Below are 26,801 nucleotides of genomic sequence, written 5' to 3'. Positions count from 1 at the left end.
CTATTTTGGTAACATTTAGTGCATATTGACTGACTCAAAAACATAGAAGATTAGCTCTCTAAGTGCTGCTCTATATAAATCTATACGATGTCCTAAAACATTTGACAGTAAAGTCTATGTACAGATTTTTTATTTGCAAATTATTCAACTGCCAGCAAACTGCTGATGTTTGATAATCCCAAGTGAGGTAGACAAAAGAAATACTCGAGTTATAACTGTAAAATAACATGAAATATCATCAATTGCAGTGCTGGCAGGGCAAAAAACTTAAGCACCGTGTTATGCTGATTGTCACAAGCAAGTTATATACAAGCAATATATAGTTCTATTAGGTACCTTTTAAATTTATGTGATGGATTTGTATGCAATATTATGTATTTTGTACCCCCAAGAAACCAAAATTAAGTGTGTTAGAAAAATTAAACTATAAACTGGTAACAACCTGGAACAGGCAAAAATGGTATTAGTAAAACAGATATCTGTACAAGAATATATGCTGATGTGTGGTACCGTATGGCATGAATATGATAGACAGCAATGATATTAATACATAAGGAAATACAAAAAGTACACAGACAATCACCAGTCCATCTGGGCAGTGCGTTGGGCCTGCACATCATTCAGTGGCGTTTGCTCTGGGGATGCTGCAGCAGGGGGAGGTGGGGCAGCACCTCCTGACACCAAACTGGATTTAAGTAAGGCAGACACCACAGCTCCAATCAGAACAATGGATACAATGACACCAATCACAATCAAGACTACAGGAAGAAGTGTACCAGTGGCAGCTTCTGGTTGGAATTCATCGTCTGTTTTTGTGTCTGGTGGCAGAGCAAAGCGGGCAAACTCATCTCCAATTGGTGGTATGATGTGTGTGCTTGGTTCTGGTGCCTCGGTGTCTGCGGGTGGGGCATTGTCGGGTTGCTCAGCGGCAGCATTTCCATTTATTTCAACGTTCTCAGCTGATGATGCATCTGTTTCAGTTTCCGAATCCAAGCCATCATTAGAACTGTCTCCCCCACCCAGGGCAGATTCTCCAGGGTCATTCGGATCAATCATTTCTGGGCGAATGACCTCGGTGTCTACTGATACCTATTTGAAAATGGATCATAGCTGTTTACCACTACGTATTGGAAGATTCATGTTTTTAACTCTGAAGGATATCCACATTCCAGCTTGTTAGTTTCATGCAGAAATGTGCTTTTGACATTTCAGCCATGTAAATACATGGTAAAAGCAGACACAAAGCATGGTTGATACCACCATAAGTGGAAAGCATTAAAGATAAAGCCAAACCACCAGAAGCATGAGAGTCACACCAATTTGAAAGAGGAAAAGTTCTGAAACTAAATTCTACATAAAACACCACTGCACCTAACTTTGCTAATGAAATAAATGTGTGTTTATTAAATGCAAGGCACAACGCCTTCTACTTTGTTCTACAGTGATTCTACTTCAACTTGAAATGAAGTATCTAACTATTTCAAGCACTATGTTGCAAAGTGAAACATGAAGTCAAGCAACTGCATGTAGTGTAGGAGTGTAGGAAAGCAAGACAGAACACCATAGGTATAGAGAGATCAGAGATCATGCAGATTTTGTTTTTATTCATCACCAATCGTAGACATGCTGTGTATGTTACAGTGTAACAGTGCACCGACAGGCTGACTTGATACAGATATTACAGGCACAGAATTTGCATAATCACTAACGTGAATTATACGATGTTTTTTAACACAATACAGTACACATTACATGTAAACAGGCATTAAAAAAATATTTACAGGTTTTAAATGACCCATGAGATTTTCACAGGTTATGCTGATTTTATAGTAAGACTTGTAAAAAAATACATACAAATTCTTAAAAATGAAAAAAAGCATTATTTATTTAAATTTTCAACTGTTAGTGAATAAATCCACTATTTTGGCAATGTTTTTTGACAATAAAAAAATTAAAATTCAGCCACCATGCATGCAGGTTAAATGCAATAAGCACCAAAACAGGAGCCACAATGAAATAAAAAAATCTTTATGATTTGAAGTTAGTAACATGCTAATGAATCAGTAGTGCGTGGCAAAATGATAGAATGCATTAACAAATGCTCATTATTAAACAGTGAAATTTTAAATGTAAAAAATACATTCAAAGGAATGCACATTTTCAACCAGATTTTATCCAAGACTTACTACTCTTAAAACATACATACTATTGTATACTACACTTTTAAACAATGCATTAACATGTGCATATGGCGGAAAATTAAAAAAGTGATGGCAAATGAAGGCTCCGGAGACCCTTGCATTTTTGGGTCTACGGTATTTCGCCTACCACTGGGTCTTTAGCTGCTAAAATGGTGCCAGTCGGTGAATCAGACTCAATGGCCACCATTCCATCAAGCTGTGCATCCCTTAATGCAGATTCAGTCATAATGTATGATGTTCCTTCAAGTGAAAAATCTTCAGCAGTCTGCAACAAACAATTTTTTAAATATTAATACAAAAACATGAAACAAACTACATTTTTATAACTGTACTTCCAAGTGTAGTTAAACAATGTAGTTTTTAGAATAAGGTCATTAATGCTTGTAACATACCTCTTTTCTACATCCACGTGTAACACCAACATTTTCAATTGCATTCTGGATGTCAAACGTTTGAGAGTTGAAGTTCAAACTGGACAGGCAGCCTCGATAAGACACATTCACATTTGACAAAACATCATAGAAACTGCAATAAAAAATTCAAACTTCACTTTAACAGTAAAAGCATCAAGCCAGTATTTGATAAGATGCAGACAAAGCACACTTACTTCAATTTATGTGATAAAAAAAGACATGAACAGTATTTTAGTCTGGTACGTTAAATTTGTTAATTTGAAATCTATTTGGTTTGAAACTAAATCTCACCTTGGGTTGATATCATTATACCACATTCCTCCAAGGTATAAATCTCCAGTGATATTTGGACTTCCATTCTGGAATTCTTTCTGAAGTTTCAGTCTGAAAAATAAAGACAAGATGTTATTAACAGGAAAACAGAGCCAGTATACAAGTTTATGTCACAAAAAAATGCTATTTTATGATGCAACATGCTAAACTAGTCCACTCAAAGCAAAAAACTAAGTTAGGTTTTCAATCAATTTCTACTTAAAACTAAGTTATGAAGTGTTGTTGTACAAAAATACTTTCAAAGACGAAAATAGTAATTTTTTTGTTTAAACTTACAGCAATTCATTTATTACCATCTTCGATATGTGTGACTTTACAACAACACAAGTAAAAAATAATACAAGATGCTTGTAGCACAGTTTAGCAATGATTCAACCCATTGGCAATCCAGAATGCTACAAACATACTCTCAACAGTATTTTACTCTTGAAAAAATCCCTTACCTTAAGTTAACAGACATAACAATCATTCTGTAGCGAGGCGCAACACCAGCTCGGATACGGATTGGTGACTGAGAGGCATTCACATCTTCAATATCAGCCACTGTGGAGCTTGCCGGACCATCAGGGAAACCAAAATTCCACGACATTTTTAGCTTACCATCAACCACTTCAAGTGCCATGAATTGTTCCTAGTAATACAAGTTTTAATAGATTTTGTCTGAACAAATTAAACTAAAATCCTTGCTTTTACCACAGTGCTTAAACACGCCTTACTTTAAACGGATTAGTCTAAACAAACCAAATGCATAACCAAGGAAAAAGTTACATTTCCATTATTACATTTGAAGACCATACTGGCACGATGAAAGTTAAATTATTTTAAAGAGCTGGAAAAAGCAACTACTGGGCCTGCAGCATTAAACAGTGTAATTGCCACAACACATTTGCATATTCTGCATGCTTTCAAAATTACTTTCAGTTCAAACACTGTTTTAATTTTCAACATTTTTAAGATAAGTTAATGTAGCACATATTTATCAACAAGGTGTTTACTTACTGTGCTCTGTCCAACTAAGAAGAGTAAACTGTTGTCCTGCAAGGTTTCCATGGTAAAACCGACAAAATGAGCTGGAGCCTGTTGGGTAGTGAGGAATGGGGTGTCTTCCCTGGCAATCCTAATGTAACTTCCCAAACCACGGAACCTCCAAATTTGTTGACTGGGAAGTCCAGCTCTGTGATCATCATCAAAAAGATTAATATTTTGCATTGAAAAGATTTAATACAACTTCAGGCAGCTTAGATTCACAAAAGTTACAGTTTTTTGTTTAACAAGGACCAAAATGACTTTAACTTTTGAGATAGGAGGTAAATGTACAATGTTTTGCAGTTATTATTTCCACTTAAAATGGCCAAAATGGCTTTAGCTTTTGAAGAGGCGAAAACAAAAAAATTATCAGACATTTTTTTTCCAGTTACAACGACATTCACTACCAGTTTTGACTGTCTGAGATATTCTAAGTAGAATTCAATGAACTATGAAAACCAAAAAACTACAAGAAAACATGCATATAGCCTCACCCATCGTCAGTGGTTGGTGCAGCAAGCAGGCCGGCAGGTCTTTAGGATGATTAAATGTAAAAGCATGATTAGTAAAATGCAAGGATGTGAAAAATGCATGCAAAGAACATGAAGCATTTTGGTGAGAAAATGTGCTTTTTGAGTCGTAAAATGATTTAGTGGTTTAAAAAAGATGATTTTATGGGATGAAAAGCTAATACATAATATCTGGTGTTTTGAAAGCTGCATAGGCTTAGCAAGCTAGGTTTGGGGCACATGTTCAACTCACCCAAATGCTTCACCAATTCCGGATCTATTGTTAGTCATAAGCTTTATCCCTTATAGCAGTATTAGTAGAAAATAGTGCAAAGAAAATAAGGCATAATCACAAATTATGGGAAAATTAGTTATTAACTTGAAATAATAGCAAAGTGAAAAAACTAATTTTAACCAAGTCCAATGAAACTTTGTTTAATCATGTGAATTTTACACAAAAATTGAAATGTCTGTAAATTAACGTAAATTGATAATAACAGTCAAAGTGAACTCAAATTAAGTTTTGGTTGTAGAAGTGTTAGTTGCACTAAAGATGTTTAAACAAGACTTACGAGATGAGACAGTTCCTTCCTGGTTTGGGTCCAGAGTAGGATTTATAATTCCAGAAACCCATGCTTTCGTGGTTAAGTGACAAACCACTAACACAAGCATCTGCTTGACGGTTCTGCATCACGTCAGGGACCTGTAAAAACCAAAGATTGTAAAAACAAGTAAAACCAAACACCCTTTATTAGTTCCAAAGTTTCTTTGTATTTCAACCAAAGTACTCTTTCATAAGCATTATTTTCAAAGAAGTTTGTGATACTTTTCATAGACTTTTGTTTGGTGTTTTTGATTTTTTTGGGCAGGGTCTTGTGTACTTTTTTGCATAAATTTTGGAACTGGAAATGTATAGTTACCATTTTTGGAACACCGCCCATAAAGAATGCTATGTTTTTAGCCTTCATCGTAGAAACCAAGTCATCACTATTTGTCCGTCCAGTCCACTCCTTTTTGATTGAGCTAGTAGAAGTGGAATCGCCCCTAGGCGAAGTAGTTTCTGGATATTCAATAATAAGCCGGCCCTCGTTGCCAGTTCTGTTCAAAACAAAATAAAGGTTTAACACCAATTTTGTAGTGTAATAGTAATCGGCAGACAAAGCAAATAAAACATCAGAAAATATACACATCTTGCATTTAAAAAAGTGAAAATTGCCATAAAAACGTTCTAAAAAACTGCTTTTTTTCAGCAAAACCTACCTTTCAACCACTATCTTATGCCAGATGTCGGTATTGATAGGTCTGTCACTTTCAATGGTAGCAATTCCCCCGCCTACTTTGAAATGGTAGAAGACATTTCCACCACGTGTTTCCAAAGCCATGTAGTCACCACCAGATTCCTAAACACACAATATTGTGAACAAATTTTGAACATTTGTAACTTGATAGTCGCACAAGCAGGATAAGTAACACTTGTTTAATTTTGAGATCAGATTATTTAAACCAGGAATGCATAAACAATTGCTATTGGATCCTGTTTTAATCAGCCCAGTTGCAGAAAAATGTAACTTTTCAAGTTGTTTGACCTGTTAATAAAATGGCTGTTGAACAGTAGATATGGGGGCAAAAGTTTGGGTACATCTAATTTCAACAGTTTTATCAAAAAATACAAAAAAAATCATTAAAATTTACCTGGCCATCACCAATCATCATAATTGAGTTGTCAGTAGCCTCAGGAAGCATGCTGACCAAAAACTCAGCTCGTACATGGTCTTCTGTCCTTACAACGGTTACCGGTGTTCGGAGTTCAACATATTCAGGTGGATTATCGGCACTGATTGGTGATGTCAGCGGCACAAATTTAATGGAAGATTTCACCTAAATCCCAAAGCAAATCATGGTCAACATTTGAAAAAATTTTTGGAAACACTGCTCATAGTTTCGGGAGCATGAAAATGTTCTTACGCTGTTGGCAACATTTCTGGTGAGTGCGATCTTCTTTTGTATGTCTTGAATCTTCTTTGGCATTTGAAGATCATTGTCAAGGTTTTCAAGAGCCTTCTTCTGTGCGAGCAGTTCATTTGCCAAACTGATTGCAGCGGCCAGGTCAGTTGGAACGTCCCCAACTAAAATATCAATCAATGTTTAAATTTTTATACACTCACAAATCACTATGCTAGAAGCTGCATGATGATTTGTCATATATAGAGAGTAAATCTCAGTAAATCTGAAAATCCGAAAAAAAATTTCCACTTCAGGCAAAGATCTGGGTTAACCGGTGTCGATTCGTTAAAGCCTTACCACATTACAAATCATTTGTACTTTGAGTTTTGTTTAAATTAGGCGTAGATCCGAGTTAACTGAATCTGTTGTTACTTACAGGCTGCCCTGGTAGCTTCAAGTTCACGTCCAAGATCGATGTTGGTGTCAGGTGCGCTGGCAATCTGGGCTTGCAACTCATCCGCTTGTGTGTTGGCTTGTTCAGTCAGTGCAACAGCTGATTCAGTTCGGGTTCTGGCCAAGTCCAGATCTGCATCAATTCCATCTGAAGACAATGCAAATGTGGTAAACCATTCAGTTCAGAATATGTGTTATTTGAAAGTACAGTAATACGGTAACCTTGGTTGGACCAGAAAATTTGTCTGGATTAGGTAAAGAAATGGATTAACCGATGTTGATTAGTTAAAGCCTTACCACATACAAATCAGTTTCAAATATAGACAAAGACCCAGATTAACCTGATAACCTGAGGTTCACTGTATGTTAAACGTGAAATTATCAACCATGGATACTCACCTCTGTTCAAACCATTGATTCTATCTTTAATAGCATCAAGTTCAGATTGACGATCATCAGCCGTACCATCGGCCGCATTCAAATTGTTCTGCACATCCTAAAAAAATACACACAACTTTTTATCAACTGCAAATTGAAGCTAAAAACTTCACTGTTTTGCTGTTCACAAACCTCCATGTCTTTTTGAAGTTTGGCAAGCCCATTCTGTTGAAGGTCTTCAGTTTCTGCCAAAAGAGTACTGCTCTTTTGATCAGCCATCTCTGCTGCCTCTTGAAGATTTTTATCAGCAACATCCATTTCAGCATTTATAGAAGCCTAAAAACATTTACATTTAGTAAAATGATAAAAAAATCCAAATCCAACATAAGTAACTGACAAAAAAAAACATACGTATAACTTTCCAAATGGTCATAATCTAAATTTAAGTTAACTTTAACACTACAAATCATGACAAACTTGCTTACATTGAGTGCTTTTTCAGCTGCATTAGCAGCATCAGTCATGGCAATGACAATTCTCTGGTAAGCATTTGCAGCATTTTCAGGTGTTACAACATTGTCAATGATGTCCTGAAGTGCTTGAACGTCAGCAGCAAGTTGGCTTGCCTTTTCCATCGACTGAAACAAAAAATAAATTGTCAAAATTATCTAGACCACAAACATAGTCCAATGCAGTGGTTCACAACCAGGGCGAAATTTTAACAACTTGAGCGGAGAAATTTACTTTTTTTTATACATACAGTTCTTAAATAGACACTTAAGCTCTGCAAAAGTAACCTTTAAAGTTGATAGAAGACTCAATTAGAAATAATATTTGTATGGTTTTGCATCTACTATGTACTACATTAGGAAGTTATAAAAACGGTTTGAATTGTTAAGGAGGAATTCATCAAAAAAGGTTGGGACCACCGATCTAATGCATTGTACTTGTGCATGCCTTTGACACAAATTTCTAAACCCAAATCACGTTTCTATTTAACAAAATGTTGTACCTGATTAACCAAGGGAGCCACTTTTTCCAAATCATTGTTCAATAGGTCAGTATAAGGTTGAAGTTCACCCATGGCTTGGTTCAGGCCTTCCTCTAGGTTATCAAGTTCACTGATTCCATTTGTGATTGGACCATTAACTGATGCTTTCGTTGCATTAAGCAGTTGCTCTGCATCACTGAGCAAATCAGTGGCCATGCCAGCATCAGTGTTGATGTCTAATACAAAAAATGTGCAAGGTTTTTGTTTTGTTTTGGATTCTGGTGTTTCAGTTTATAGCACAGAATACATGCAAAATTTGTTTTCTATTAATTGTTTCATTACTTACTTGCGTTTTTTAAATCTAAATTTAGCCACAAAATTATAACACCCCAAAATTTAGCACAGCACATGCAGTAATTATTGTCTGAGAAGCCATGCATATAATCACAACACTACAATCTACTGATCATTTTGAAACAGCAATTAACTCATTTTCATGCAATTTAACTTTACTGCTAACAATCCATAAACCAGTCCCATGTATAAAATCAAACTTCACCAAAAGTTACAATTGATAGCCTACAAGTTTTGTTATTGTGGCAAAGTCATTTACTGTAAAATATTGACAACTACAAACAATTATTACAGGCAACAAGCAAAAAACATGCAAAGTACCAGGCAGTCCCCACTCACTGTTGAGAGCCTCGCTTGTCTCGCTCAAGTTTTTGCGGTTAACGGCATTAGCTGTCGTTGCGTCGTTGATTTTGGCAGTAGCATTGTTCATTTTGTTGCGGAGATCGCGCAGTTTCATCTGTTTGTCAGAGAAGTCGTTGCTAAGGGTTTCGACTTGGGACGAAACATTAGCTGCTGGTTCACTGAAGTTTGTCATCACGTTGTGCAGCACTGGAACAATAAAAGCCATTTTAATTGTGATTTTAATTTTTTGTATTTTTAATTATGTATTATAATTTTTATCATAATTTAGTTTTAGTCAGTGGTGGAATTCAAATTTTTTTTCAGCCGGTTCTATCACAAAAGTCATATTTTTCAGCCGGTTCTGTTACAAAAAATCCATTGACAATAACCAGTAATGCTAACCGGTTCACTGATCTCATAAAATTTCATGAAACCGATCTATAGAACCGGGTGAATCCCACCACTGGTTTTAGCTATTTTTTTTTATATATAAGAAAAAAGCAAAAAGCACTTGGTTGGACAGTTTTGAAAATTTGCTAGGGGCAAAAAGATAACAGATGACACTTACAAGCCTGAGCTGCTGTGAGTTCAGTGTCTGCAACCATCATCATTGGACCAAAATCTCTCTCGTTCATTTCTTTCACCATTTGTTCAGCCTCTGCAAGTTTTTCTTCATAATCATCAGAATCGCCAGTGGCCTCCTTCGTCAACTGATGGAAATAAACGAAAAATCATAAAAAAGTTCGAAAATTTTACTTTTTAGCAGTTTTGTTCAAATATCATATGTTGGTTTAGTTAATTTTTGGATACCAATGAAATGCTGTGCTTGCATTGACTCTGAAAAGTTATAAAACTCAAGATATTTGAAATCTTGAACATTGTGCAAAAAACTTTGTAATATTGGTTAATAGTAAATCTGTTTAAATAGTTCATTCTGATTCTGCAAAAAGCGGTTCAGAATGAACTTACGATTCTCTTACCTTTTGAAGTACAATAAACTGCAATTAAAGAATTTACAAAAAGCGTTATTCTTATTTTTTTAGGGCTATCAACATTAATTTGTTTTAGTTCAGAGTAAAAGATTAATATCGTGGAATAGAAATTAGATATCTTACCCGATCTTTTAAGTCCTTGGCTTCATTCATAAACTCAGCTGACAAACTATCAAGGGCACGAGCATTTGCCAAGGCACCCATTGTCTCATTTTCTGTTGACTTGACTTGTCCAAGAAGTACATCAGTATGGTTACACATCTGAGAAACCTGTTCAGCCAAACAAATTTTTTTAAGAACTGACTCCAAAATCACTGTCAAAATTTAGTTGAATATGAAAAAATTTTTCATATGAAAGTTTTTTTTGTAATGGATACACATCACAGTACATAGCTTGTTTGTTGAAACAAACTATTAAGGAATGTTGTTAGCTTTTCAAATCCACCCAATCAAGTCAAAAAAAGATAATTTAAAATGCACTCCGATTGAGTAATGGTAATGCCTACTGAAAAGCGCCAAACAGTTAAATGAATAAAGATGGCATATTTTTTTATGAAAAACAAAATAATTATTGCTCCATTGGCAAAAAAATCACGCTCATAATCTCCTATGAAGTGTAAAAACAATTATGGGCCACTAAACGTTCTACTGTAAAACAGCAATGCATGCAAGCAGTGGTGACAATGGGGAGTTACTCACAGAAGTTTCGATTTGAGAAATCTCATTGTCAAGATCAATTATCAGCGAGCTCCTGATTTCAGCCACTTCGGAAGTTGTACCCCCAGAAACTTCCTCAAGCCCCTGTGTGGTGTGGGCAAATGCCGCAAAGCAAGCAAGAAAATCAGTATATTTTTTGATCACAGTTTTGTGAGCAAAAAAGGTAGCACTCAAAAAAGATGATTGTTCTACTTGAACAACTACCAACATTCAAAAAGCAGCTACCGAAAAATTAATTACAGCAACAATTAAAGCAACACACAAAGCTTTGGAATAATTAACAATCTAAACTTTTGGCAACTAAAACCAACAAACATAATCATTTTTTTCAAAACATGCAATAATCCTTGAGACTATTTGTCCATCTATGAGCAATACCAATTACACTAAGTGTAGCAATAAAAAGCTGTGATAAAACTTCAAAGCAGTGTTCAATTGTACTTACGTTCGCGCCACTACCAGAAACCATCTCATCGAGAGCATCCAATCCACCATTAAGCAAATTGCCAACCGTATCACTTCCAGTTGTAATCAATCCCTCTTCCATATCCAAATTGGCCTGGTCAAGGTAAAAAAAAAACATTATTAGCACACAAAGTACACATTTTAGCTTGATGAAGTTGCTGTAGTTCTCACCAAGGAGTTTTCAACTTCATTTTGTAATTTCTCCAGTCTTTGGTAAGCGACCACACCTAGGGAAACATTAGCCAATGTATCCAGCGTTCTGGTGACCCTAGAGGTCATTGGTTCCACTACATCGAGCAGGTCATCAGTACATGTTCCACATCCTAAAAACATGTTTTCTCTGTTTAGTCAATTGTCTAATACCTCTATTAAATTTATAGTCTATTCATGGTCAAACAATGTCACAAAAACATCTTCGCGACAATAAGGAATTTAGTCTCATAACAGCACTATGCCCTCTGATTCAAACATTGTTTGTTTCTGAAACAAAGGCTTAAGTCAAAATACAGTAAACACGGATGGGTGGTTGCTTTACTCTGAATAGGTATGTAAGTTTTTTCTCTTACTTGTGCATTCTTCTTTTCCTTCATGCAAGATATGTCTGGCTAGCTCACATTGGTCACACTGATCTCCAGTTATTCCTGGTGGGCATTCGCATTTTCCATTCTTGGGGTTGCAAGGGCCATTGTTTCTACACTTGCAGGCTGTGAACAACACAAAAAAGGTTAAACATTTTTTTCACAAAGTTTCAAAACCCAATAAATCGTTCAGCTTACAGATATTTTATATAATGCATAAAACAAAATGTAAAACTTACGTTTGCAGCCCATTTCAGAGTATTCATAGAAACCGGGAGCACATCGGTCACAACGAAGACCAACAATGTTGGGAGCACAGGTACATTGTCCTGTTGCAATGTCGCATTCCTTGCCAATTGCACCTCCAGCGCAGTTGCAACGTTGACAGCCACTGCAGGATTGGAAGTTCCAATAACCTAAAAAGCAAATGCTCTGTTTATACACCACACATAAGACACCAAAAATAGATTCAAGTAAACCTAGTTTTTTTTCTATGTCAAACAACGCCTTATATTGTTAGCTCAGTTCTGTAGAGAAAATCCTTACCTGGTTCGCATGTGTCACAAAGGTGTCCAATCACATGAGGTTGACACGAGCAGTGTCCCTGATAGTGGTCACACACGTCAGTTCCACATGAGCTACAGTCACATTCTGTGCAGTTTTTGGCCGTAATTGCATCACCATAGTAACCGTCGGCACATCTCTCACAGTACTTGCCCCCAGTGTTAAACTGACAATCGTAGCAAACACCTTAAAAGAAAAAAAAGAATGGTCAAATATTGTACCAGTGAGACTACATGTATTTTACAGAATTTTTTATTCAGTTTCAATTTTTTTAAATGGCAGAAAGGTTGAAAGTCTCTGCTATACGGCTTCATATGTTTTTCTGAATTTTCTAATAAGTTTTGCGCAATTCAATTGTTTAATGGCACAAAGATTTACACAAAGTGATCAATTTTACCTGTAAGCGGGTCACAGTCTTCCATTATAAGGTTGGGGTCCAGGTTATCATGACAGTTGCATGGCTGACAGAATCCACCATAGACCGCAGGATTGCCGAAATATCCATTAGCACAACGTTCACAGCGCTCTCCAGTGTAACCAATTTTGCAGTGGCAAACCAGATCACCTGAAATAAAAGAAAATGTTACCCCAAAAACCAAGAGGTCTACATGTTTACACATAACTGCCATGTTTTTGAATGTCTAGGTCTTGAATATATGATTTTCTAAACTTTATCCTTATATCAAAGGGCTGAAGCTTATAGCATACCGTCTAACTCTTCACAAGTGTCAGCAAAGTTGCCATCAACATCAGGGAAGGGGCATGGGCATGGTTGACAAGATTCAATATCACCACTAGTTGTGTTCTTGATGTAACCATCTGTACACCTTCCACAGTCCGGTCCAGCCTGAGAAAATGAAAAAACATTGTTCTGTGATATAGTTGCAACTTGTGCTTGAAAAACTGTTTTAACTGTGTTTTAAGCAGGTTAGTTATTCCTAAACTGTTATAAACCATGTCCCATTGAAACATTGCTATATAAATTGTAAATCCATTTCACAAACAATTTTTTTTAATTTTCGCAAAATGAAATGGTGATAAAACAAAATGTCACTGTTAACAGTTTCAGATGTTAAGTTTGTCAGGGTTAGCAACTATTTAATCTAAAAAAGTGGTTTAGCAACTCATTAATGAAAAAACTGGCTTAGCAACTAGTTTATCTAAAAAAAAAAACTTACTGTGTTATGCATGCATGTGTCGTTTTGTAGAAGGTTTCCGCTTTCGTCACAAGAAATGCAGTGTGGAAAGCAGTTGCACTGAGTGCAATAACCCAAGTACTGACCGCGGTCATCACGTCTGTGTCCAGCGGCACATTCCTCACAAGAGTGACCAACATAACCTGCAAAGTAGGCAAACATATTAAATTCCTGTTTTTTTGACAATATACTTCAAAAAACAACTTTTTTGGCAATAATTGTTTATAGTGCTGCTAAAATTATTACCTGGTGGACATGTGCATTCTTCCACGGCTGGAATGGATGGTCCTGAGCCAATAGGAAGGGAGTAATCAGTAGTTGTCATAACTACATCATCAAGGGAGATGCTTCTTATGTTGATTTCTGGGCTTGCTCTAATGTGAAGTGACTGCAGGTTGGAAAGGATCATCATCATGTCAGCACGAGAAACCGGGTTTCCTGAAGAATGTAAAATATAAGTTGTTATTCTCAAAAACTTCGCTTTGGCAAAAGAAACAACTTTTCAAACAGTTCAACATGATACGTACCACTCTTATCATGAAGGAAGTTTCTGTCTACAAGTTCCAATCTAACATTAGATGAAGGATTTGGGTTAGTCCAACCGACCACCAAGTCATTGCCCTGAACAAAAACCATAAGGTTACAGTCATGTTATGTGTTAAGACAATAGATTTACACACAAACCAAACATGTTAAGACAATAGATTTGCACACAAACAAACCTTTAGGATCACATCAGGTATAGCACCAAGCAAAGGAGCAGGAATGGCAGAACCACCAGAAGATGAGTCGCCACGTCCACCACCACTCGACCATGTTGTTGTGTAACGAAGTTCGCCACCATATGAGCCTACCAGTTGTCCAAGGTAAGTCTAAAATCATTGATAATAGTTTCACATTGTAATGAAAAAATGATCTGTCAAAGAGGGTCAACCCAAAAAGGGGCATAGACTAATTGTCAGGTTTTGCTTACCCTTGGTGCTGCCCAGTATATGTTGGGTCTGGTAGGATCCTCTTGGCCACCAGCTTGGTCAATGTTTACATTTATTGTTGCACCATTGTTGGTAGGGACGATTTCTGGTTCATCACTAATAAACCAACAGTGAAAAGTTCATATATATTACAGGATGAACGAATTTAGTACAAGTCAGTGGTGCATTTAGAATTCTAACTAAATCTAAAGATACTCACTTGACTAGGTTAAGTACAATCCACCCTTCCATGTCACTGATTTCAGTAGCCGGATACTGTGAGCGACTACAACCAGTTCCAACTCCAAAGCAGAAGCATTCGGTGCATCCAAGTGGGTTATTGATATCAAGGTAAAAAGTTCCCTGTAAAAAAATTTAAAACAGTGCAAAAATCTGCCATCTAAACCATTTGACTAGCATTGTTGAGAGTTGCTTTTATATAATACTTACAGCTTTGCAGACATTGCATTGAAGGCCTTCTACATTTTCTTTGCATGCACATTGTCCATTGATTGGATCGCAGCCATCAGCAGCAAGAGCTCCACGTTCATCGCATGTACATTTTTGGCAGTCTGGAAATCCGAAATACCCAGGAGAGCATCGGTCACACCTAGAAGAAAGTTAGTGGTATATTAAAAACCTAAATAGCCCAAAAATGTTTAAAAATTTGTCATCTTTACCTTTGGCCGGAAACATTTTCTTTGCATTTGCATTGTCCGTCAGCGGGATCGCAACCTTGGTCAGCAACATTGATCACACCATGTACATTGCAATCACACTCATCACAGCCAGCTTCTGGGTGGAATGAATGAGTGAAAGGCACACAGGTGTCACATCCAGGTTTCACTGTGTTAGGTGGGCAAATACACTCTCCAGTAATCTGTTGAAAAGCAGAACATATTTAATCTATGTTTTACACCAAGAGAAACACATTTACCAAAAGTGGAGATGATACATTAGGTAAAAGGGTTGTAAATGTTACCTTGTCGCAAAGAGCACCACCGCAATCGCAAGCCATACAGTCTGGGTAGTTATAGTAGCCTGTTTCACACTGGTCACATCGTCGTCCAATTACATGTGGCTTACATGGGCATTGACCACCATAGTCCTGTTAAATCAATACACAAAAGACATGGTCAACACATTGTTGACTTGCAAATGAAAAAACATAGTTTTTGATTGAAAAAATGTTTGTGTTGTATGAAATGATCTGAGCCAAAATTGAAGTGCAGTAAACCTTGGTTAATCCAGGCCGGTTTGGACCAAAAAGATTGTCCCAATTAGGCTAAGATCAGGATTAACCGAATCCGGTTTAACTAAGGCTTACTGTGAAAAAAATTTGACTTACCGCACAGACTGCATCTCCACCTCCAACTGTACCAGCACCAGAACAATTGCATTCCAAGCCACCATCATTGTAATCCACAGTTAATGAAAAGATAGAGTCTCGGCAAAACTCAGATGGGTTTTCAATGGTGTTGTAGAAACTCTAAAAAACAACATGACATATAACAACTGGCACAAATGCAAAGCGTAGGATTGGTTGCTTGTGTATTATTACCTGTTGTCCATCAGTGCTGCACATCAAAATAAAGTCAGTTGACTTGTCAATGGGGGCGAGATCCAAAAGGCTTTGGTCATAAATTTCCTCAGGGATTGCAAGCACATATTCAATCCAAAATGCCTTGCCTATAAAACACAAAGTTATTTTTCTGATCTGTACAGATCTGTACATAGTGTTACAAAACAATAGTTTTCTTACCATCAGGTACAGTGATAGTGAACATAGTTGTTGGTACAGTGATGTCGACCAAAATACGACCATCATCAGTTGTCACAACACCGCGGCAGCCATCACTGAATGGGCAGTGAGTAACGTTAACTGTGCCAGTCGATGTAACACCACCATCGATAACAACGCGAGGTGAGAAGCTTGTAAAGTCAGGGTTGTAGTAATGCACCAAAAACACATATCTGTAAAAGTTTGAAAAATTTAAAAAAATAAATTTGGCATGCAGGTTTTTACTTTTTAGCTATCTTTTACATGACCAAAGTGTTATGAAGGGTATAACTGATGTGGTTTCCCATATCACTGATGATGGCATAAGCATTTGCCGAAATGTTTGATTGATAAAACATGTTGCTTTTTAAGTCTATTTGGGCCGGTAGTTTTTATAATAAACTTGTGAACAAATCCGTGTATAGTGTTCCTGAGCATAAAACAGATGACAACTATCTAATAGCAACTCACCGTCCTGGCTGCAAGTCCATGGGTATTTGCAAAGCTGTTGGACGACCAGATTCTTTGTCAGCATCATCAAGGTACACCACATCCACATTTTTGTCCATGGTGTCAGGAAAGACTGGAGGTATCGGTTCTTCATCACCACTTCCACCTGCTTCTTGTGCTGGAGGAACGTTGAATCGTGAAGCCCCGAGTGGGACATTGTAAGAGGTTGCAACACATCTATAAAAATGTATAAAGTTTTGAAATTATTGACAAAATTATGTACCAAAAATAGACTGCTGTAAACCTTGGTTAAACCAGATGGTTTATCTAGATATCCACCTAATTCGGTCAAAACTGGGAGACAAATGATTTGTAATGTGGTAAGTCTTGAACTAATTAATGTCAGTAAAAGACAATTTTTTGGGTCGAAACTGGTCTGAATTATTTACCAAGTAGTTGTATATTTAAATTAGCATAGGCAATTTTCACTCATTTCTTTTACAAATCAGCCATTGTACTATGTTATAATAGTCAGCAAACCTGTCAAATTCTGGCCCAGACATGGTAATACATCTTGGTTTGGGCTCTACCAGTTCCATGGTCCAATCAGCAAGAGGAATAGCTGTGAGAGATTTCACATAGAATGACGTTCCGCTTTCGGTTGTGATTGACACTCTCATCACAGGAAGGGACATATCAAACACCTTGAAATAAACAACCATAAATTTCATGACCATCTTCAAATTTCAAAGCATTTTATAAACTTTGGTTCAAAAAAAGAACAACTTTTTTGTATTCTTAAAATGGCCACTTTTTTACTGAAAATCTGTACCATACCTGTACATCATTTAAAACTCCAAGAGCAACTTGTCTGCACAAGAAGGAATAAGGACAAGAATAAACGTTAAACTTGACATTGTCATAGTTATTGCTTGCTCCATCAGTCACAGTAACTTGAGCAGTCTGGAATCTAAAACAAAACCCAAACATACATTTAGTTCCCTGTCTGTCAATGTTGACAAGTTTTGCCTCAAACTTACCTATCTGCATTACTGGCATATTCCAGGACCAAAATGTATTTTCCAGCTTGTGGAAGAGCGATTTTGGTGCTGAATTTTGACTGTTCAATGTCTCCAACAGTTGCATCAATGTGAACCATTTCAGGGTGTGCAGTTGATGGGGTAGCAAGTCTAAAAAAATTGCCGTTAGAGGGATGTTTGTCGCTGTGAACATATGCTTAAAAATGGAAAACAGTTCAGAAGCAACCATTATATTACTGTACATGACATTATCAAAAGTAAAGATTAAATGCAAAAAAAAAGTTTAGCTTAGTCTAAAACAGCATTATACAGATGTTTGCATCTTCAAATAAAGGCCTTAAGAGGCACGTTTTTAAGAAGAAATTTTATCACCATGTCATTACAACAAGCAAAAAATTCTAGGTGTTACGCTGAAGGTTTATGGAACCCTTTACATACCTGGTTCTGTCCACTTGAGAGGGTAAATCAATCATCGTGAATGAATCGAGGTTGGGATGTGAAAACATAACACACTCTTTGCCATTGGGTGTTGTAGTGGGAATGCATGGCGTTGTTGTTGACAGTTGAAGGATGCCGGGCTCGTAAAATTCAGACGGCAATAAAACAAGGTAGTCTACCAACAGTCCTGAAACAAAAATACAGTGTCAGCTATGGTATAAAAAATATGGATTGGTAAATAGAAAAATATGTTTTTTCACAAACCTGGTTGAGCTTCTATTACAACAGTCCAGGTACCACGGTTTAGGACAAATGGATTTGGAATAGTGATGACTCTTGGCTCAGCCGAAATATCAAAAGTAACTGGATAACTTTGCTCAGTGCCTATATTTTCAGGAAAAAGGTTAGTTATCGTATATAGCTTACTGCAAAATTTTATCAAACATTTTTTAGGGAAGTTTAATTTAAGGTTTATCAATTTAGGGTTAGAATATTGGGGAGAATATATATAAGTTTTCGATTTTACATCTGTTACATCTAGATAGGTGATTTTTAACTTAAGGTTTATCAATTTATGAGTAGAATATTGGGAAAATATGATAAGTTTTTAATTTACATCTGCTACATCTATATAGGTGATTACATGCCGCAACCATTATGGTCGGGAGTGAAGTATTTCATTCAAGTCCATGCTTGATTCCTTTCCAACATTTCAAATCATCCAAAAACCCACACAAAGTGCTACACTGACATGAAAAAGACTCACAACACATGCAAAATAGAAATTTGAAAATTACACATTCTACAAAATTCCGTCTCTTTCCAATTGATTTTAAAGTTTTTTTGTGGAAAAAATTTTTAATGAAGACAAATTAATTTTGTAGAATGTGTCATTTTGTCTTGTAGAAAACTTTGTATGTTATCAACCTGAGGCCGATTGTGGTACGACTGTTACATTCACTTTGATTGGTGTAGTTCCGGAATTCACGTAGCGGAACATCAGACGGTAAAGACCATCGTTGAAGATGGTGATTGGAACGTTTAGCTGACGCTACAGTTATGTGAAAGTTTAGGTTAATTACAGAAACTTGTGATTACTTTGTGACTGGGAAATTTGATTAGTATCAAGGTAAAAAGTTTTTATTTTTATTTTTGAGCAAATCAAGGTCTTGGTTCCAAATTTTTGAATATTTTTACCAGTTCTACAAACCAAACCTCCCAGTTAGTACACTTCTGGTCTGTGGTGGTGATAAAACAACATTGTCATGCGGAATTCCGGTTAAAACAGGCAATCATGCAAATGTGATGTGCAACTTTGTTCGTTGCGAAAACACTCATTTCATAAAATTTATTGCTGCCAATTTTTTCAAGTCTTACCAACAGTAGGACATTTCCAAAATTCTGCAATCAGGCCTAACTTTTTAATACATGCTTGTTTTAACTTCGCAACACAGTGACAAACAACATGAGCAATTATCCAAACATGCAGAACTCCTTTGCTTTCAATCAGTTCAGCGTAGTGCGACTTACAATCCAGGCATTCTTTGGCCGATGTTTCGCCTCCGGTTCCATCGAAATACGTTACAAACGATACAGTCCCGGTTAAGGGAGTTGTGGTCGGGTTAACGTAACGCACCAGAACTCGGTAAAGGTTATGCAAATCCACAGAAATATGCATCACAATTGTCGGCTGCGTAGTTAGTATATTTGCACAGTTAGATTTAAAGCAAAACATATTTAATTATGTTGTGCACCTTTGCTAGGACTAGATGAATGCAGGTTTTGTATTGATCTAGCATTGAGTTAGGCATATACACTTATAACTAAAGCACATTAAAGTTGTTAGATGCATTTACTTGGGATTTTAGGGTTTATCTTTTACTACTTTGTGACATCACAAAAGCAAGTCCATTTTGCATTGCAAAAGTAAATTGTACAATAACAAAAAAGCATATCAGCCAAAAAAATCATTGTTAAGTCACTGCCACAGACCAAAAGTTAATTTAACTAACAAAATTACACAAAAATTAAAAATACACATAAAATATTGCACAGTGAAAATAAGTAACCATACCTGGACTGTAGAGAACTGGGCATACCCACGCATGGAGAAGTTATGAAATTCGGTGTTGTCAAAGCCGTACCGCAAGATTGACCTGTCAGGGGTACTACCATCTTCCAACTCATATTGGTTTTGGTACAATGTTGGGAAGAAGAAACCATCAACAGCCCTGTAGGGTAAAACACAAGTGCATAACTAACTTTACGATCCCAAAGTCAAGCCACTAATATTTTTATAATGTAAAAACTTGCGTGTGCTCACTGAAAACACAGAGTAAAAATGCAATGATAGGCCAAAACTTTTAAGGAAGATAGGTGTTTAATTACTATTTAGGTCAGTACATGTGCTTCAAACTATACAAAAAAGCCTGTAATATTGAAATACCTGTTGCAGCGCCTGCCACCAATTCCGTCTTTGCAATTGCACTGGCCAGAGTTCTTGTCACAGTGAGCGGTCATCGCACCACCGATGTCACATTCACAACTGGTGCATCCCAAGTAGTTACGCTCTTCAAGGCTGAAGAAGCCATCCTCACACTGAGAACATCGCTGGCTGCAGGTGTATGGTCGGCACCAACATTGACCATCCTAAAAAGTTTAGACATTGTTTATAGTTCTTAGGTGTCAATGACAAATGACATTGTTTATGGACCAAAGTAAAGTTTTTCAGAGTTTCTTAGTAGCTTTTCCAGTCATTTTACTAGCTGCACTGATGATCTTATAGGTCAAAACAGTATCCACTGTCTACAGTTTATTTATCATGTAACAGCTCTATGTCTTTATAGTAGGTAATTTTCTTCAATCAGCTATGAACTGTTCTACTTACATCAGTGTCGCATTCACCAACGCCATCAAGGGTGCCTTGTACAAAGCAGTTACAGCTGACACAGCCACGGTCAAGGTCGTAGTGAAGTGGCTTGCACATGTCACAATTCTTTCCCATCACGTTCTCTTTGCATTCACATTGACCCTGTTGATAAAAAGATAAATAGTTACAAAGTTTGTTCCAGAAGCTTCTAGATGACACATTTTTGAAATAATAAATCACCTAATTTTAACAAAATCAAACTTACAGTGGTAAAAGCCAGGCAAACGCCAGGAACAATTGATTCAATTCCTCTTGCATCACAACTGCACTCCTCGCATCTTGGAAAGTTAAAGTAGTCCGGTGTGCATTCATCGCATCTCTGTCCACCAATGTTTTCCCGACAAAGACATTTTCCAGTCACAGGGTCACAAGTGGTCTTTAGAGATCCATGGATGTCACAAGCACATGACACGCAATTCGGGTAACTGTAAAACAACACATTATTTCACAAACTTTAATTTATAGGCATATTTTCCTAATATGCATATTTTTCAACCTTCAAGGAGTTGTAACATTATGAATATTTTTTTAGTGTGTCAACTTTTACTAATTACCCATAAAACTCTGGAGCACATTCTTCGCATCGGTCACCCCGATAGTTGGGTTTGCAATAACAGCGGCCACTTTGTGTGTCACAAGTGTTGTCATAGCTTCCCTGGCCGAAACACTGGCATGCTGCAAAAATATTCATTATTTGATATAATATCACAAAAATTATTATAAGGAAAACAGCATTAAGCCGATACACACCTTCGCAGAGAGGGAAACCATAGTAACCAGGTTTGCAGTCATCACAGCTTTGACCAGTGAACTTCTCATTACAAAAGCATTCGCCAGTTGTTATGTCACAAATCTGAAAATGGAAACCAAAATGATTTCTACTGAACTGGGGATTGACATGACAGAAGTAAAAGGAAATTTTACCTCAGGTGTGGTTCCTACTTCACTGCATGGGCATCTCTGGCACAAAGGATAGTTGAAATATCCCCTGGCACATCTGTCACATGCAGGTCCTGCAAAGCCATCAGCACAAGGACAATCGCCAGTGTATGGGTCGCAGACATCAGTTGAGACTCCTTCACCATGGCACTCGCAAACTGCAGATATTAACAAACTGATTGAAGTAAACTGTTCATTGAAATTTTAACATAAAACGAAGACGCTATGCTATGTTGTTGGTACTTACCGTCACATTTGGGGAAGTTGAAAAATCCTCTTGCACATTCATTACAGTACTTTCCGGCATAATTGTATTTGCATGGGCAAGCATCATTAATTGGAAGACACACGCCATCCAAAGTTCCATTGTAGTAACAGTCACACACTAAAAAATGAGGTTGTTAAAGTTGACTGCACACTTCTGGCTCATCAAAGTGCAACAAACAACACAAAAAATCTTGTGTGTATGTGAAAAAACAAAGCAAAAGTGATAATTGTGATGTTTATTTTAATACATTTTTGAACAACACTGCAAGATTACCGATATCTTGAAGTTCTTTCCAAGCTGACAAGTTCAAACAAATAAGTCAGAATCATTAAAATACTCATTCTGTTTTGAGTTTATGATTAAAATAGTTATTTAGATGCAATACATGGTAAAAAAAATTTATGACACAAGCTGTTCAATTAAGGAAACCAACTTACATCTGCATTCAGGAAAGTCGTAATAGCCTGGGGCACAACGATCACACCTGTCTCCAGCATATTGGACTTTGCAATAGCACCTTCCAGTGTTCGGTTCACAAGAACCAACGGTGTAAGCACTGTCACAGTCGCAAGCTGTAAACAAAGAAAGAATATTATACCACTGAGTACATTGTCCGAATTAAACGTAATGTATTTTTGAAACAGTCTTAATGGTCTTTTGAATTTTGATATCATGCACTTCAAACTTGCTTAACATGCCAAACACAATGATAAAGTGCAGCTCAGTGAAAAAAATGAAGGATGGTCATGGTTTCAATACATTGTGTGAAAACGTGAGTGTGTTTGTGTTGAAAACAAGGCTTCAATCAGTCCAGTGGTAAGCATCTGTAACATCTTGTGCAGCAGCAACTAGCTTGCAGTGGAGTGACCAATGACAATACAGTAAGCCAGGCCAAGTCATCTTATAGCATCCCAATGTCATCTTAGGCAGCATGGAATTCAAGGTTAGTTTGTGGTCACTTAATAGGCGTGCAGATATATAAACCCACAGAGCTGTCCAATGGATGTAAAAGGGCCATCTAATTCATCTACATCTTCTTGGTGTGATAAAGAGGGAATTAGAGTGGGAAAGAAGACTGTGTCAGGAATTAGAAGTTCAGCTTCAATGGAAGAAGAATTTGGCGTTGCTGGTGCCTCCTCAGAAACTGATGGGATTTCAGTTGTGAATTGCTTATGACCAGAAAAATCAAGTTCTTCCATAGGAATAGATGGTGGACTTTGAGAAGTCAGCAGAACAGGCAGATAGTTTATTCCTGTTTCAACCTCTGTGTCACCTTCTTGGTTAACAAACATTTTCTTTCCAGATCCTTCCAAAAATTGTTGTTCAGAAATGTTTGTTGTTGTGTCAATAAGGAAAGCATTAGGGGTAGGTTGGGTGTGCAAAGAGTTATTGGCTGCAAGAAAGTAAAGGTGCCTTATATAGGAAAAGAATTTGCTTTTAAGCATTAAGCTTTGCTCTGCGTGTGTGCATAGCCTGGCAGCCTGCCAAGTAGCCTTGAAAGCCTCGGTTTAAAAAATCTACTGTGTGGAATAAAGAGTGACACATTAACAAAATCACACAATACAAAACCAAATCATGAAGCATTATACCAAACTTAAAGTTAAGTTATGAAGATGCCCAAACATTAAATCACAAACTGATAAAAATCGGTTGATAAAAGTATGTTAAATCTTACGTCTACATCCATTTGGATCATGGGGGTCAACATGGCTTGGACGCCAATATCCAGCAGCACAAAGTTCGCAGTTGATACCAGCTGTGTTATGGGTGCAATTAATACACACACCACCACCCTCGTAGTTTCCAGCCAAGTCAAGAGACAGTCGCCTCTTGGCTACCTCCTCATCATAGTAACAGGATGTACTGTGTCCATGGCAGTTGCAAGCTACAAAAAGACACAGTTAAGTATGCAATTGAAGTTAAGTATTGGCAAAGGTGTAAATGTGTTGTATATTACCTTCACACTCATTCGTGGATCCCGGAACCGCAGCTCTCCAAGCCTTTTGTTCAAATCCAGGGCAGCAGTATTCACAACTACTACCGCAGGTGTTATGCTGGCACAAGCATTTGGACCTAAAGGAAAACAAAAGCTGTTTGCAAAACACAGCTAAACCCTTTGAAGTACTGCAATAAAATGATGAGACTACTTACTTATAGAGATCAAGTGGATCAGGTCTGCAAGTGTCGGCATGGCCATTGCACACACATCTACCTCCAATGCTAATATCCTTGATACTGTAGTAATACTGATGACAAAAAAACAGGAGTTCAGAAAAGCATATATTTTTGGGTATTTTATATCCGAAGAATTTTTTTCTTACTCGTCTTGTTACTGTTGGATCCTGTTCGGAAACTGCCATCAAGTGACCAAGTAAAGTCTTGGTTCGCAAAAATCGAAGTCTGACATTTGTGGCTTTGCTCCATTCTTGCAATACAGGGGCATAGGAAAAGTTGTAAGAGCCTGGTCGGCCTTTGACCATTGAAACAATGACCTAAAAATGACAAAATGCAACAGTTTTAAATACATTTTTACACATCAAAAAAATATATTTTGTGGTTTGCATTAAAAATATAACATTTCAAAAATCACTATTTGCAATGTATTTGAAGCATACAAATTACAAGTTAGTTTGTATGAAGCACATGAACAAACTGAGTACATTCATGTAAATGTCTTCAGGCAATACAGGAAATCCTGGCAATCGGAATCAATTGAAAGCTACTCTCGTTTACAGACGCCTACGTAACTGACACAAATGTGCGCCAGTGGTTATGCGCATTGCCTATGCTAACTTTGGTAAAGTCATTAAAACGCAAATAGTCAAAGTGATAATGTCAGGGCCATTAAACCTTACCTCTCCATTCTCCAGTGGCACAACGCTTGAATAGTCCGAGGTGCACTTAACGCTGTCATCTCTGGTGATTTCTTCCAGACTGTCCATTCCAAACAAGTTATAGCAGTCGCTGTTGGTATTTGCGAAATACTGCCATGGTTGGTAACTTGCTCCATAATCAGACGATCTTTCCAACACCCAAGTACCAGCTCTTGGCGAGTTTGCGAATTTGATAAGAACGTAAGCAACATGGAAAACCTGTACGACGTAACCAATACATTGGGTTAGTTGTTTACACTTGCTGCACCGTTGTAACATAAGTTACGAGTGTTATTTTAAGGCTTGAAACCCTTCAAAACTTGTGGATCGCTTTTATCGCCAAGCTTTTAAAACTGGTGGTACAGTGGCTTTTGTGTTTGGGCACGGCTGACACCACCGTTTGAACTCTCCTACAAAGTGATTTGTATGATTGATTTGTCCTACTTTAGGAGCGTAACTAGATCAAAAAATAAGACGGGGCAGTCTCTGCGGGACCGCAGTGACAATTTGTTCCAAGTGCAAAGAAAAGTTACTCAACACATAGGGCTGCAGTGCGACATTTCGGGTGTTTTAAGCAGGAAACGCATTCAAACGTTACATACTAGGAAACCAGTGGTAGAATTTCCTGGCCGACAGTAGCTTATACCTAGCGCAGAAAAACGAGACACCTTCGCGCCGGACTAAGAAAAAAGGCGACGGCGAAAGCTACGCAGACGCGCCAGGCCGCAAGCGGAAACCAATTTTCGGGTAATAGCGGGATACTTGTCCGCCAATTAATTGCGGTTTTCCTGTACAAATTACATACTAGCCCTTTTGTATTTCTTTGCAATACTTCATATTTGCCCTGTACCGAGCTGCGCTTTTAAAATGCCCAGTTAAAGAATGAAACAAACGTTCCTCTGGCAGTAAATTGATAAGCTTTCCCTGGAGACCGAGCAAAACCCGTCCCTTGTCGCTCTTTATTGCTCAATAAACGGCAGGCATATCCAAATTCAAGCATATACCTGTTAGGTTTATAAAGCAAATAAAAATCACTGTTTACCTGCCCAAGATGAATGGTCATGTTGACTTTATTGAACTCGTTACCACGGGATAAAGGGGGACTCTGCCACCATTTCTCGGTGCCATCAATAGCATTATTGGCAGGATGAGATTTCCCTGGGGTGTTGCTGTTGCATACGTCACAAACTTGTCCCTGATGGACGCTGTTTGAAAACTCAAAGTTCGTTCCTCCAGTAAGCTTACAGAAAAGTTCGGGACCTCCTGTTCCGCAGGTGGCTGTAGCTTCAATATGTTTTCCTGTCGTGGAAAAAGTAATGCTAATGATTACAAAATGTTCAAAGTAAATTAATCGAAGGCTGTAAACACTTTCACTTACCTGATGCAATGTTGAAGTATGGGGGACTCAAAATACCCTCTTCTGTCACTATTAAATCGGTATTTAACTGGGCAAGGCATTGCCAAGCCAGCGTTAATGCTATCGCTAGGCGCAGCATTCTGCTGTAATATCAGTGTTGCACACAAAATTCTACACCAGTAAACTTGCTTGTCGTCTCTCGTGCAAATTTATTCTTTATACGCCTTGCCCTTCGTAATCGACGACTTTTTGCACACTGACTGATTTTTCCACAATCAGGCAACGTCTTGTACGCTTCAC

General features: G+C 37.4%; 1 protein-coding gene across 6 annotated transcripts; it reads right to left on the bottom strand.

Moving 5' to 3' along the window:
* Positions 1 to 113: 113 nt before the first annotated feature.
* Positions 114 to 26,800, bottom strand: LOC145238103 (laminin subunit alpha-5-like). 6 transcript variants are annotated; one of them, XM_080101159.1, is made up of 65 exons: positions 26,523 to 26,752; positions 26,187 to 26,443; positions 25,127 to 25,363; positions 24,593 to 24,763; positions 24,423 to 24,517; positions 24,229 to 24,344; positions 23,947 to 24,156; positions 22,709 to 22,843; positions 22,545 to 22,568; positions 22,251 to 22,388; positions 21,989 to 22,161; positions 21,815 to 21,917; positions 21,619 to 21,739; positions 21,270 to 21,489; positions 21,023 to 21,166; positions 20,582 to 20,784; positions 20,210 to 20,366; positions 19,666 to 19,825; positions 18,400 to 18,519; positions 18,136 to 18,322; positions 17,698 to 17,847; positions 17,495 to 17,627; positions 17,198 to 17,361; positions 16,679 to 16,894; positions 16,190 to 16,401; positions 15,989 to 16,116; positions 15,776 to 15,916; positions 15,410 to 15,535; positions 15,108 to 15,307; positions 14,878 to 15,037; positions 14,648 to 14,790; positions 14,430 to 14,544; positions 14,179 to 14,328; positions 13,984 to 14,077; positions 13,703 to 13,894; positions 13,439 to 13,599; positions 12,969 to 13,107; positions 12,658 to 12,825; positions 12,243 to 12,446; positions 11,936 to 12,112; positions 11,685 to 11,822; positions 11,290 to 11,441; positions 11,099 to 11,212; positions 10,636 to 10,737; positions 10,060 to 10,206; positions 9,925 to 9,942; positions 9,513 to 9,654; positions 8,942 to 9,151; positions 8,270 to 8,484; positions 7,743 to 7,895; positions 7,450 to 7,593; positions 7,279 to 7,375; positions 6,863 to 7,027; positions 6,448 to 6,608; positions 6,175 to 6,360; positions 5,743 to 5,882; positions 5,403 to 5,580; positions 5,055 to 5,185; positions 4,468 to 4,506; positions 3,947 to 4,121; positions 3,391 to 3,578; positions 2,906 to 2,998; positions 2,594 to 2,726; positions 2,329 to 2,466; positions 114 to 1,089 (listed from the first exon to the last, which is right to left on the bottom strand). In XM_080101159.1, exons 1-65 carry the CDS (start codon positions 26,638 to 26,640, stop codon positions 580 to 582), a joined length of 10,131 nt encoding a protein of 3,376 aa, XP_079957285.1. In that variant the 5' UTR covers positions 26,641 to 26,752; the 3' UTR covers positions 114 to 579. The 6 variants fall into 6 exon arrangements, with proteins under 6 accessions (XP_079957285.1, XP_079957288.1, XP_079957290.1 ...); XM_080101162.1 differs by lacking the exon at positions 19,666 to 19,825 and adding an exon at positions 19,063 to 19,186; XM_080101164.1 differs by lacking the exons at positions 19,666 to 19,825; positions 22,545 to 22,568 and adding an exon at positions 19,063 to 19,186.
* Position 26,801: the final 1 nt, after the last annotated feature.

The sequence above is a fragment of the Phallusia mammillata genome, chromosome 7 (genome assembly GCF_965637545.1).
Source record: "Phallusia mammillata chromosome 7, kaPhaMamm4.hap1.1, whole genome shotgun sequence".
Taxonomy (NCBI): domain Eukaryota; kingdom Metazoa; phylum Chordata; class Ascidiacea; order Phlebobranchia; family Ascidiidae; genus Phallusia; species Phallusia mammillata.
Note: the sequence above shows the minus strand (reverse complement) of the source record. Positions and strands in the feature narration are given on the sequence as shown.

Bases quoted from the DNA above. Each gene is read 5' to 3' on its own strand.
- LOC145238103 (XM_080101159.1), bottom strand. From the start codon at position 26,640: ATGCTGCGCCTAGCGATAGCATTAACGCTGGCTTGGCAATGCCTTGCC. The intron at 22,844-23,946 runs GTAAGATTTAAC...CTTTGTTTACAG, and splicing joins TGATCCAAATGGATGTAGAC to CTTGCGACTGTGACAGTGCT. The intron at 21,490-21,618 runs GTAATTAGTAAA...GTTGTTTTACAG, and splicing joins TGTGCTCCAGAGTTTTATGG to TTACCCGAATTGCGTGTCAT.